Here is a 14,505-nt window from a genome sequence, read left to right as displayed (position 1 = left end):
GGAAAAAGTGTCAAGATTACCATGATGGAATTCCCCGAAATGTTTTGACACATTTGAGATATTTTTAGCATTAATATTTGTAGTGTGATTCACATGTTCCGAGATTCTAAGAGCCCTTTCACACTGGGACGGTTTGCAAGCGCTATTGCACTAATAATAGCGCCTGCAAACCGACCCGAAAGTGCCGCTACTTTCATTCAAGTGTGAAAGCCCCGAGGGCTTTCACACTGGAGCCATGCGCTGGCAGGACGGTAAAAAAAGTCCTGCCAGCAGCATCTTCGGAGCGGTGTGTATACCGCTCCTTTACCGCTCCTGCCCATTGAAATCAATGGGACGGCGCGGCTATACCGCCGGCAAAGCGCCTCTCAAGAAGCGCTTTGCGGTGGTATTTAACCCTTTCTCGGCCGCTAGCGGGGGGTAAAACCGCCCCGCTAGCGGCCGCATACTGACGGTAAAACGCCGCTAATAATAGCGGCGTTTTACCGCCGACGCCGCCCCCGCCCCAGTGTGAAAGGGCTCTTACTCTCAATGGGCGTATAGTGCACTCAACGTATTGTAGACTGCAGGCACTACACTGAATAACATATACCACCGATTTAGAGTTTTATGTACTGTTTGATGGTATATGTTTTCTTGGTAGAAAAAGAAAAAACTGAGGTGCTTTTTTATGTCTATGACACTGCCTACAGGTGTTGTGGCCACACATGTAAGAACCTACAGTGGAAAGCCAGGTCTGTGATTTGTTTGACTTCTGAGAGTAAAACAAGCTGGGTGACAGCATACTTCCCAGACTGGGAGCCCTTCTACTGGAAAAATGGCAACCCCCCCGGATAACAGAGTACAGATCCTTATCAGCATACAAAATGGGGAGATGTGCTTTAAGAATCGCAATGATTTTGTTGTATTCTAAAGAAAACTGTAGTGACAAAATTAACTTTATTCCTTTTGTTATCACTACACTGTTTGTGTTTATTTGTGCCACTATTCTGAATCATCTCCACCCGATCTCTGTGAAATGCTATATTTTTACTTCTAGCTATTGATCGTGTACTATAGCCCCTTTCTTTGAGTCGCTTTTGAATCGCTGTGCATTCTTGCAAGAAATCCTTGTCTGTAGAGCAGTTTCTCTTGGCCCTGATGAATTCACCAGTGGGCAAGGACTTGATGGTGTGACTGGGGTGACAGCTATTAGCCAATAAAAGGGAATTCCCTGCACAGGGCTTACTAAAAGTTCTGGAAGTCACTGTGTTGTTATCTAGATGCCCCATCAAGGTCAAATCCAAATAGTCTATTTGGGTTGGGTGGTGCACACAGGTGAACTCCAGGTTTAGGGGGTTGGTATTAATATATTTCATAAAGTCACCTATGTCATCACTCAATCCATGCCGTACTACAATCAGGTCATCAATGAAACGACCATACCAGGCGATGTTGGTATTAAAAGGGTTACCATGGGCAAATAAAGTAGATTCTTCCCAGCAGCTCATGTAAAGATTTGCCAAAGAGGGGGAAAATTTTGCCCCCATGGATGCACCCTGACTCTGAATGTAGTAACGTTCATCAAACATGAAGAAGTTGTGTGTCAGGAGGAACTTCCCCGCTCTACAAATGAACTCACGTACATTAGGACTGTAACCACTGTAGTATGAAAGATGGTGTTTAATGGCTGACAGTACTAGAGAGTGAGGAATGCAGGAATACAGAGATCTAACATCTATGGTGATCCAAATGCATTCTGTGGACCAAACAAATTCCTGCATGTGGGCTAACAAATGTCCAGTGTCCTTTATAAATCCAGGTAGAGGGACAACAAGCGGTTGAAGAAATTGATCAACCCATTCTCCTAATCTCTCCAATAGCGATCCTTTGCTGGCAACTATAGGGCGACCTTTCACTGGATTATCTTGTTTGTGCACTTTGGGGAGATGGTGAAAAACCGGAGTAATGGGATGTGTGACCATGAGATAATCTACAGTTTTTTGATCTAAAACACCCATCTCCTTACCTTCATCCAAAGTATCACTATAGGTACTTGTGCACGTGCAATGCTCTCTGAAGAGTGATCCGTATTAGGATGGCTGGTCAGAGAACATTTGACAGGCATTGGGGAGGCATTGTATCACCTCCTCGCCACCTGTTTTAACCCCTTGGACACAGCACAAGCACCCCCATTCACTTGCATGGGTTACGATCAGCAGATAGATAAGAAAATTAATCTTTTAGCTGTTTTTGGCACTGAAATCCCTACACCAAGAACTGCTGTGCTTTCCCATCAACACTGAAAATTATTCTACTAGGGCCAGTAAAATTTCTATGACGATAGGGAAAGTGCTTATCAATCTCAGTTGACGTGGCTACTAATATTTCATCACCAACATAATATTCTTAGAGCCCATTCACTCTAGAAACTGCCTATAACGTTTTTGACTGCATGTTTACATGCATTGAAGCGCGTTTGAATGCGTTTTGCGTGTGTTTTCTGTGCTTCCTTTAGCACTGTGTTTTCAGTGCATTTTTCTATACATTTTTGGGGCTTGGCTTTCTTGGCTTAAAAAGGTGCAGCGCAGTGCATCTGAAGTGCGTTTGTAACGCATTACCTACATTTGGGGTACAGAAAAATGCAGCATGCTCTACTTTTTCCAATTGTGCTGAACTGCACTGCAATGATGTCAACTATGCCCATAGGATTACCTTGATTTTGGGCTGTCTATGCAGTTGGAGCACACTTCAAAATGCATCCAACTGCAGCCAACTGTGTTCGGTGTGAAAGGGCCCTTAAAGTAGAACTAAAGGCAAAACTTTTTTTTTTTAAATGTTGGATAGAGTAAGGAAGGGTTATACGCCCTGTCAGTTTTTTTTTTAAATCTGTGTCCCATAGAGGAAATTTCCCTTCACTTCCTGTCCCATAGCCAAAACAGGAAGTGAGAGGAAATACCTTTAAAGTGAGGGAATCCCAGCATGTCACCAGGGTCAACAGAACTAGTGCCCCCATTGAAAAATTCCCCTCTATTACTGTTTTGGTGTCAGCTCAAAATTTGGTATTTAATCTTTTACTTTCACTTATGAGGATAACAGTGAACAGGACAAATAGAGAGGGTGACTATCCCTAACAGGGCACAGACGGCAATAAAAACTGACAGCTGTTCAAATTACTCTCCACTCTGCAAAAAAGAAAAAAAAAAGTTATTTACTATTGAATACTAGGCACCAGATATAATACTAAACTAAAATACTACATAAGTCTAAACACTAGACATGCTTTCACAAAAGGATCGATATTGCTCTGCAAGAGTCAGCAGCTACAAATACTGTAATAAAAGGACACTCACCTGTCCAGGGGTGCAGGGCCATGCTCACCCGAACCGCTTCTTCATTGGTCCCGACACCAGCATGTTTACTATGGGCAGCCTGCTGTGATTTCTTGCGGCTTCACAGATGGCTGCCCACTGTGCATGCGCGAGACATGCTGCGCTATGTGAATGGTCCTGCAGCCTTTTGGGACCTGTGACGTGTCCAAAAATGGTGTGTGTGTGTGTAATGTAACTTCCGGTGGATCGTCTTGATGATCCATGCAGTAGTGGGAGCGGATTTCCTCTCCTCCCCTCCAAATAGGGCATAAAGCATAGCGTTCCCTTTAGGGTGTAGTTCCGCTTTATGCAGCTAGACGAATTGTCAGGAGCCATGGTTTCCCCGCATCCAATTCCCATGACAGAAGATTGTGACCGGCTCTCAATGGAGCCTGTTCACATACCTCCGGGGCAGCCGCGGTCTGCATTGGAAAAGGGTCCTGTGCATCTTTGGCTCAGTTTCAGTTCCGAATACAGACAGAAATTCAGATCTGATTCGCACCTGAATCGGTGTACAGGGACGTATCAGACCCCCTGCTGGGACCTGCGGCCTCATGAGTGTGAACCCAGCAAGATACTTAACATTTGCTTATTGTTAATATTGATTTGCATATTTGCTAAAAACTCTCTTTTTGTGTAGGATGCACTGACCATTAAAGAAAATCTGTTACACAATGCAGAAACAAAGCTGGTTGAAGTTTCCAAAGAAAGAGAAATAAGAGAAAAAGAACTTGAAGAAACACAGGATCAGCATGCCTTGCAATTTTCTGTTCTTCAATCTGAAGTTCAAACTTTAAAAGAGATGCTTGTATCTGAACAAACCAAGTATGTGCTTTCAATCAAGAGTTATTTTATAGTTGCTAACATGTATTAAAGTAGAACTATAGGCAAACTTTTTTTTTTTCATTTTGGATAGTGTGGAGATAGATTAGAACCCCTGTCAGTTTGTTTTTTTGCTTTGTGTCCCATTGGGGAGATTTAACTTCACTTCCTGTCCCATAGCTAAAACAGGAAGTGAAAGGAAATCCCTGCAAATTAAGGGAATCTTTTGTGGACCCCCAGGTCACCAGAACTAGTGTTCTTATTGGTAGATACTCCTTCTATTACTTTTCAGGGGGCAACCCAAAATTTGGGATTTTCTTCTACTTTCACTTTGAATTATAATAGTAAACAGGAGAAATAGAGTGGGGGAATCTCCTTAACAAGGACATAGACCGCAATAAACACTGTCAGGTGTTCAAATTCATCTCCACTCTGTCCAAAACGGAAAAAAGTTTTGCCTTTAGTTGTACTTTAAATATCATCGTAGAAAACCCTATGCAATGTATTAACAGAGTGAGATATGTGCTAACCTCCTTTGTTGCAGGGCTTTCTTGCCTTTCAAAATTTTAATGCAAGCAGAACTGCTTTAATACAGAAAAATCATAATTTATATTTCTCTATTGTCCATTAAGGGACACAGTTTAGTAATAAATAATCAAAGGTTATACTGCAACCAACAGGAGAAATGGACATTGGGCACATAGAAAATTATAGGTCAACCCCCCTTGGGGCTTTAACCCCCCCACCTGTTCAGGTTTGCTTAGTGTCCCCAGACAAATAGATACGTTATTTCTTTCTGCTATACTTTTATTGAATTAAAAGATTTTTTCTTCTATCAACAGCTGATGTTAGATTCAGATTCACGTATTTGAAATTCCTTGAAGTCTCTCTAGTTAGCCAACAAGTGCAGGTTTTGCCATATGGCTAAGTATACTGGTGTTCTCTCTACTACAGTTCTGTACTTTCCTGCAGTGAAAACCCTGTGTGTTTTGGTCAGTACAGGACTTTAAGATCAAGCCCATACACCTTGGGATTCCTTGCTAAGTATTGGGGTCAGAGTTATGCCATGTTTACTTGGTCTCCATCTCTGAAGACTCATTTCAATGAGTGGCTGCAGCAGGCCTTTACAGGCAGTCCTCGGGTTACAAACATCTGACTTACAAATGACTCCTACTTACAAACGGAGGGAGATAACAGGAAGTGAAAGGAAATCTACCCCTAGGAAGGGAATTTCACTCCTATAAGACTTATGATGGGAAAAGGGTGCCTCCACTGATCCTTGTCTCCACAACAACCCAACATTTTCAAAATCCAATTGTCATAGGGACAGAAAGTGAGATGAAATCTTCTGGACAGGGGTACAGACAGCAAAACAAATGTTACAGGGGTGTTAACTCTTTCCTTTGCTATCTAAAAAAACATAAAAATTATTGTTTTGGCTGGATCTACACTTAAAAAATTTACCTGTTCCGACCTAAATTCAAATTCAACTTAGGAAAAAACCTACAGACCCTATCTTGTTTGTGACCTGGGGACTGCCTGTAGTGATGTGTAACTTAGGCCCTGTGGTGTGCTGTAGTATGTGTGGGAAACCCCATTTGTGGTATGCTAGCTGAAGAGGCTACCAGAGGTTTGACTTAATTCCTCTTCCTGTTTAACAGTTGAAGATTTTTCTTTAATTCTTCAGTTATGTAAGAATGTTGCAAATAGTTCTTGTTGATTGCAGGGCCTTAACGCTCTCACCTGCTGCCATCTCCAACAGACACCAAAAAAACCTCATATCTCTGATTCTGTCGGAGTCCCTCCGGAGGATATGTTGTTGGTCTCTGATTCCCTTGATTCCCTAGAGATTGATTTAGGTCAGCGCCTTCCTATCCTGCATCAAAGCGTTCCTTTCGTTCTTCCAAGTCAGGTTCCGCAGGGCCCACATGTGTTATTCTCCTCCCTCAGGCTCAGGTGGTTCTAAACATTTTTGTCAATCCAAAAAATGTAAACCTGCAGATAAATCAGCCACCACATGAAGGCCCACTCCAACTAGCTCTATCAGAGGTTGGGAATGTGCGATGGCCTTTGCAGAGATTTGGGAAGCTTGCAAAGCCAATGCATGGGTACGGAAGAGGTTACAAAATAGTTTTGCCTTCATCCTTCTTTGTTCCTTAGTTTTATGTGTTTCATTGTTTTGGCAACGTCAGATGGACCTCCTTTCAGCCATTCACTTATTTATGACCAAGAGCATTATCATTTTCATTTTTCCAACAGAAAGGTTTCAAGGTTTTTACTCAAATCTGTGTAAAGTTCTGATACCCAAAGGTGGTTTTCATCCAACTTTAGTTGTAAATGCTCTTAATGCTTTTGAACATCCTTAAAACTTTCAGATGGAATATATTCTGTCAGTTATTGCCTCCCTTTTTGTGGAGACTTCTTGGCATCCATTAACATTAATGAATTCCTTGCTTTACTGTGGGCAACAACCACTATCAATTTGTGGAATTCCTTTTGGCCTTGCTTCTAGTGTTCATAAAGATCTTTGGGTCATCTTTATGTTAGGGGTATTCTAATTATCAGATACCTAGACAATCTGCTGCTGTGAAAGCAGACCTCCCTAGCCTTGAAATCCATCACAATACTGACCTTGAGGGACTTGATCCTGAACATGAAAAAGTCATCTCTGATCCCGCCACATTGTTTGGAGTACTTGGGTCTTTTTGGATACCTTTCAGACCAAGGTTTTCCTGCCCCAGGAGACGTTAGAAAAACTGCAGAATCAGGTTCTGCAACTTTAGTCCCAACATCGGTCTTCCCTGCTGAGCTGCATGTGAGTACTGGGATTGATGGTATCCAACTTTTTCAAAGTGGTTCCATTTGCCCAATTCTATTGCAGAACTCTGCAACTTATATCCCCATGGCATGGGACAAATCCAGTCTTTCTCTGGACAAGATGATCCAGTTACCATACATCCTTGAACAAAGATGTCTTAGTAATCATGGCTTCTGTTTCTGGTGTTTTAGTAATGGGCAGATTTTTTCTTCCCTTACATTGGAAGATTGTCATCGGTTGGCTGGAGTTCTGCACCATCTGTCTGTTCAGGATTGTTGGTTTCAGAAAGAATTGAAGCTTCCAATCAACCTGCTGAAGTTACTGGCAACTCATCTATCATTGCTTCACTGGACCACCCTCTGGCCAGTCATCCGGTCAGAACACAACTGGACAATGCCACAGCAGTGGCATACATCACTCATTTGGAGGGCACCAGAAGTGTTGTGGCAGCAATAATTGTAGAGTCTATCCTGTCCAATCAAGCCATAGATTATACAATTTTCTTTCCTTCCACCTGTCAAAGTCAGTCAATATTGATGGAGGTATCCCTCCTGCAGCGCTATTCTGCTGGCGGGTAGGAACACAATGATCACTGCTAGCAGCTATAGCCGCTGGTAGTGATCGCATGCAAAAATCTGACAGGCTGGTTGTACTGAAGTTGATCAATGGATCGCATTTAGTACAACCAGCCTGCCCATAGATGGATTGAATTTTAACCGGTCCCTGCTGAACCAGCTGAGATTCAATCCATTTATGGCCAGCTTTAGGTGGTAAACTGACAGACAGACAATATCTGGACCTGGTATGAAAAATAAAAAACAAGTTCTTACACTGAATACTAGAATTACATGTAGCGTATTTATCGGCGTATAACACACACTTTTTTCCCCTTAAAATCGTGGGTGCGTGCTATACGCCGATCCCCGCTAATTGTGATCGATCGGAGCGATCACCGCCGACATACACATAGCGTGTAGATTTAAATATGGCGCCGCGGAGTTTGCAGGGATTCGGCGGAGCGGAGCGAATGCCGCCGAGATCACAGTGACTGGGCTGAGCCGAGATACACATAGCCAAGTGTACTCGGCTCTTCTCTGCGCCGCTCACAGTCACGCCCAGTCCCGCCATTGGACCTGTGTTATGTCCATCATAGGGCATGACTGGGCGTGACTGTGAGGCGGCGAGAAGAGCCGAGTACACTCGGCTATGTGTATCTCGGCTCCGCCCAGTCACTGTGATCTCGGCGGTGCTCGTTCAGCTCCACCGAGTCCCTGCGAACTCCGCGGCGCCATATTTAAATCTACACGCTATGTATGTCGGCGGCGATCTGTCCAAGCCTGTAATGGACACTGGGGGCAAGGCTGAAAAGACAAGGCTGCACTGACCACTGGGGCAAGGCTGCACTGGGGCAAAGCTGCACTGACAAGGCTGCACTGGGGAAAAGCTGCACTGGGGCAAAGCTGCACTGACAAGGCTGCACTGGGGCAAAGCTGGAATGACAAGGCTGCAATGGACACTGGGGCAAGGCTGCACTGACACTGAAAAGGCTGCAATGACACTGACAAGTTATGTAAAGGTCTTGTGAGCCACAGATGGATTAATGCCTCTGGAATGAATATCAATTACAGATAAGCTGCAAACACTGATCACGTTTCATTTCGTGTACATACCAAAAATATATGAATAATTGTGTCTGCGCTAAAAAAATAAAAATATATAGAACTTGCTGAAAAAATACAATACAGAACTGTGCTGAAAAAATACAATATAGTAGAACCAAAAAGGTGCCAATACAAAACAAATGCGTATAATAAATGCAGTCCTTTTGTGGAAGTACACTATAAAGTGCAACATGCAAAAAGGAAAACAATATATGCATATAACTATAAATATAAAATCCAAGTGCTAATTGTGTAGCAATCAAGTGTCCACATCCAAATAAAAATCAGCTCATTGATAACAAAAAATAAAGTGCAAATATATAGTGTCCATAAAAATTAGTGTCCATCATGCTCCTCCTTAATGGTGTCCACAATAAAGCATGCTTTAGTGCTCTCCTGTGACCCCCCAATCATGCTTGCGCTCACCTCTAAGCGTGTGACACGGTAATTAAACAGTGTCTAAACACGCATTGGAGCCACTCCTGGGCTCATACAGTGTATGCTGATGTAAACTCCAACCCTCTCAGATGGCATCAATGGTTTCACATAAAAGAAAGAAAAAGCTCCATAATGTGATATAGCCAAGGATTTATTAAAAGTAAATTAAAAATTCCCACCAGGAGGGTACACACAATATACAGGTGCGTGAGTGCACCAGCCTTTCCAGAGTGTAGTATACAAAACATATGTTCGTATGGCATGCGGTGTGGTGTGCTTCCTCTGCTCCTCTGCTGACAGCTCCGTCCTACCCCTCCCCGACGCGTATTCGGCACAGGGATCACGTGCCTTCCTCTGGGGGTGTGCTTCCTCTGCTCCTCTGCTGACAGCTCCGTCCTACCCCTCCCCGACGCGTATTCGGCACAGGGATCACGTGCCTTCCTCTGGGGGATCCGTCCTACCCCTCCCCGACGCGTATTCAGCACAGGGATCACGTGCCTTCCTCTAGGGGATATCCCTACCCCTCTGTCAGCAGAGGAGCAGAGGAAGCACACCACACCGCACGCCATACGAACATTTGTTTTGTATACTACACTCCGGAAAGGCTGGTGCACTCACGCACCTGTATATTGTGAGTACCCTCCTGGTGGGAATTTTTAATTTACTTTTAATAAATCCTTGGCTATATCACACTATGGAGCTTTTTCTTTCTTTTATGTGAAACCATTGATGCCATCTGAGAGGGTTGGAGTTTACATCAGCATACCCTGTATGAGCCCAGGAGTGGCTCCAATGCGTGTTTAGACACTGTTTAATTACCGTGTCACGCTTAGAGGTGAGCGCAAGCACGATTGGGGGGTCACAGGAGAGCACTAAAGCATGCTTTATTGTGGACACCATTAAGGAGGAGCATGATGGACACTAATTTTTATGGATACTATATATTTGCACTTTATTTTTTGTTATCAATGAGCTGATTTTTATTTGGATGTGGACACTTGATTGCTACACAATTAGCACTTGGATTTTATATTTATAGTTATATGCATACATTGTTTTCCTTTTTGCGTGTTGCACTTTATAGTATACTTCCACAAAAGGACTGCATTTATTATACGCATTTGTTTTGTATTGGCACCTTTTTGGTTCTACTATATTGTATTTTTTCAGCACAGTTCTGTATTGTATTTTTTCAGCAAGTTCTATATATTTTTATTTTTTTAGCGCAGACACAATAATTCATATATTTTTGGTAATGACACTGACAAGGCTGCAGATGGACACGATAAGGCTGCATTGATTGGCTGCATTTTAATGTAAGTTTTTTTTTCCTTAAAATTCCCTCCTAAACTTGGGGTGCGTGTTATACGCCGGTGCGTGTTATACGCCGATAAATACGATATTAGCCACATACAGTTATCTCCATATAAAGTTATCTCTATAAAAGTTTCCCATATAGATGAATATTGTAGTACATATTTTAAATTTCAGTTTGCTTGCCTACAGTTAAAAAAAACTGAAAAACCTGTTCTTTCAGATTAGAAGAAAAAGTCAGTGAATTGGCAAGTGCAGCTCTGGAAACACAAAAGAAGTCTCTTCAACTTGGTAAAATTAATTGCAGCATTGTTAGATATTATTCACTGAAATTTTTTAACAAAATTGATATAGAGTTATATACTAACACAAAACTTTTCTGTATCAGTTTCCATGTTTTGATATCTGTAGTTTCAATAGATTCAAACAATAACCAGGCAGTCTGTGGAGTATAATTCCTTGTACACATGATTGGACTTTCCGACAACAAAACCATGGAATTTTGTCCGAAGGGTGTTGGCTCAAACTTGTCTTGCATACACACGGTCACACAAATGTTGGCCAACAATTACGAAGGTAGTGACGTATTACGTGTTTTTTCAGCTCTTTCGCACCACCCTTTGAGGTCCTTCTGCTAATTTCGTGTTAGTAGAAGTTTGGTGAGTGTTGATTCGCGCCTTTCTTTTCGCCTTTTTCATTTAGCGCTTTTCAGTTCATTTCTGAATGGCCGTTCGTCAACCAGCCATGTTGCGGAATTGGAGGAGATAACGTGTTATTTATTGTTGGCCTTGGAGTTATTGCTTTGACATTATTTTTTTGGTTGAATAATGACTTGATTTGGTATATATTTATATATATATATATATATATATATATATATATATATATATATATATATAGTTTTTTTTTTTTTTTTAAATGCACAATAAAAAAATTGTGGAGAATAATACTTGGCTATGTGCTTTACTTCAAATGACAGTTTGGGAGTAGGCAGTTTCATTTTAAAAAATATAATGTAAAATTGACAGGGGACACCAACATAGTTGTATCTTTGTTCTTAAAAACTATGGGATAATGGTGTTGTGGTAACTTGCCTAAATAAAATTAAAAAAAAAAACATAATAATATTATTCTTGATATCACTAGAAAAAAAGCCTTTGAAAATTCGTTTGCAATAAGTGGCTTCATTATTATCCCATTAACCACTTGCCGACCGCCTCACGCAGATATACTGCGGCAGAATGGCACGGGCAGGCAGAATCACGTACCTGTACGTGATCTGCCTCCCGCGGGCGGGGGGTCTGATCGCACCCCACCCCCGGTGCCCGAAGCGGTCGGCTTCTGTCTGGGAGCGATGAGAGATGAGGGGGAGACCATCCATTCGTGCCCCCCCCTCGCGATCGCTCCCAGCCAATTAGATTCTTCCTCTGCTGCTGTATGCTAAACAGCAGCAGAGGAAATTATGTCATCTCTCCTTGGCTCGGTATTTTCCGTTCCGGTGCCGAGGAGAGAAGACTTCAATGTGAGTGCACAACACATACACACTCAGTAGAACATACCAGGCACACAATACACCCCCGATTCCCCCCCCACCCCCCGTCACACTGACACCAAGCAGTTTTTTTTTCTGATTACTGCATTGGTGTCAGTTTGTGACAGTTAGTGTGGTAGGGCAGTTAGTGTTAGCCCCCTTTAGGTTTAGGATACCCCCTTAACACCCCCTAATAAAGTTTTAACCCCTTGATCACCCCCCGTCGCCAGTGTCACTAAGCGATCGTTTTTCTGATCGCTGTATTATGTCCACTGGTGACGCTAGTTAGGGAGGTAAATATTTAGGTTCGCCGTCAGCGTTTTATAGCGTCAGGGACCCCCATATACTACCTAATAAAGGTTTTAACCCCTTGATTTCCCCCTTGTTAACCCTTTCACCAGTGATCACCGTATAACTGTTACGGGTGACGCTGGTTAGTTCGTTTATTTTTTATAGTGTCAGGGCACCCGCCGTTTATTACTGAATAAAGTTTTAGCCCCCTGATCGCCCGTCGGTGATATGCGTCGCCCCAGGCAGCGTCAGATTAGCGCCAGTACCGCTAACACCCACGCACGCAGCATACGCCTCCCTTAGTGGTATAGTATCTGAACGGATCAATATCTGATCCGATCAGATCTGTACTAGCGTCCCCAGCAGTTTAGGGTTCCCAAAAACGCAGTGTTAGCGGGATCAGCCCAGATACCTGCTAGCACCTGCATTTTGCCCCTCCGCCCGGCCCAGCCCACCCAAGTGCAGTATCGATCGATCACTGTCACTTACAAAACACTTAACGCATAACTGCAGCATTCGCAGAGTCAGACCTGATCCCTGCGTTCGCTAACAGTTTTTTTTTAGTAGCGTTTTGGTGAACTAGCAAGCACCAGCGGCCTAGTACACCCTGGTCATAGTCGAACAAGCACTGCAGTAACACTTGGTGACGTGGCGAGTCCCATAAATGCAGTTCAAGCTGGTGAGGTGGCAAGCACAAGTAGTGTCCTGCTGCCACCAAGAAGAAGACAAACACAGGTCCGTCGTGCCTATAGTACCCTTCCTGCTGCATTCGCCAATCCTAATTGGGAACCCACCACTTCTGCAGCACCGGTACTTCCCCCATTCACATCCCCAACTAAATGCAGCCGGCTGCATGAGAGGCATTTTTATGTCCTCCCGAGTACCCCTACCCAACAAACCCCCCCAAAAAGATGTCGTGTCTGCAACAAGCGCGGGATATAGGCGTGACACCTGCTATTATTGTCCCTCCTGTCCTGATAATCCTGGTCTTTGCATTGGTGAATGTTTTGAACGCTACCATTCACTAGTTGAGTATTAGCGTAGGGTACAGCATTGCACAGACTAGACACACTTTCACAGGGTCTCCCTAGATGCCACCACATTTTGAGAGACACGAACCTGGAACTGGTTACAGTTATAAAAGTTACAGTTACAAAAAAAAGTGTAAAAAAAAAAAAAAAAAAAACCACAAAAAAATATATAATATAAAAAAAAAATAGTTGTCGTTTCATTGTTCTCTCTCTCTATTCTCTCTCTATTGTTCTGCTCTTTTTTACTGTATTCTATTCTGCAATATTTTATTGTTATTATGTTTTAACATGTTTGCTTTTCAGGTATGCAATTTTTTATATTTACCGTTTACTGTGTTTTATTGTTAACCATTTTTTTCTCTTCAGGTATGCAATTCACAACTTTGAGTGGTTATACCAGAATGATGCCTGCAGGTTTAGGTATCATCTTGGTATCATTCTTTTCAGCCAGCGGTCGGCTTTCATGTAAAAGCAATCCTAGCGGCTAATTAGCCTCTAGACTGCTTTTACAAACAGTGGGAGGGAATGCCCCCCCCCCCACCGTCTTCCGTGTTTTTCTCTGGCTCTCCTGTCTCAACAGGGAACCTGAGAATGCAGCCGGTGATTCAGCCAGCTGACCATAGAGCTGATCAGAGACCAGAGTGGCTCCAAACATCTCTATGGCCTAAGAAACCGGAAGCTACGAGCATTTCATGACTTAGATTTCGCCGGATGTAAACAGCGCCATTGGGAAAGCATTTTATCACACCAATCTTGGTGTGGTCAGATGCTTTGAAGGCAGAGGAGAGATCTAGGGTCTAATAGACCCCAATTTTTTCAAAAAAGAGTACCTGTCACTACCTATTGCTATCATAGGGGATATTTACATTCCCTGAGATAACAATAAAAATAATAAAAAAAAAAAATATGAAAGGAACAGTTTAAAAATAAGATAAAAAAGCAAAAAAATAATAAAGGGAAAAAAACAAAACAAAAAAGCACCCCTGTCTCCCCCTGCTCTCGCGCTAAGGCGAACGCAAGCGTCGGTCTGGCGTCAAATGTAAACAGCAATTGCACCATGCATGTGAGGTATCACCGTGAAGGTCAGATCGAGGGTAGTAATTTTAGCAGTAGACCTCCTCTGTAAATCTAAAGTGGTAACCTGTAAAGGCTTTTAAAAATGTATTTATTTTGTTGCCACTGCACGTTTGTGCGCAATTTTAAAGCATGTCATGTTTGGTATCCATGTACTCGGCCTAAGATCATCTTTTTT

General features: G+C 42.7%; 1 protein-coding gene across 1 annotated transcript in view; it reads left to right on the top strand.

Moving 5' to 3' along the window:
- The window catches only part of SYCP1 (synaptonemal complex protein 1), a 360,929-nt gene that overhangs the window by 47,810 nt on the left and 298,614 nt on the right, over window positions 1-14,505 (top strand). Inside the window, exons 5-6 of the mRNA XM_073615691.1 lie at window positions 3,988-4,172; window positions 10,624-10,691. Coding sequence (XP_073471792.1) covers window positions 3,988-4,172; window positions 10,624-10,691 — 253 coding nt within the window. The remainder of the gene's footprint in view (window positions 1-3,987; window positions 4,173-10,623; window positions 10,692-14,505) is intronic.

Source organism: Aquarana catesbeiana, linkage group LG02 (genome assembly GCF_042186555.1).
Source record: "Aquarana catesbeiana isolate 2022-GZ linkage group LG02, ASM4218655v1, whole genome shotgun sequence".
NCBI classification, from domain to species: domain Eukaryota; kingdom Metazoa; phylum Chordata; class Amphibia; order Anura; family Ranidae; genus Aquarana; species Aquarana catesbeiana.
Note: the sequence above shows the minus strand (reverse complement) of the source record. Positions and strands in the feature narration are given on the sequence as shown.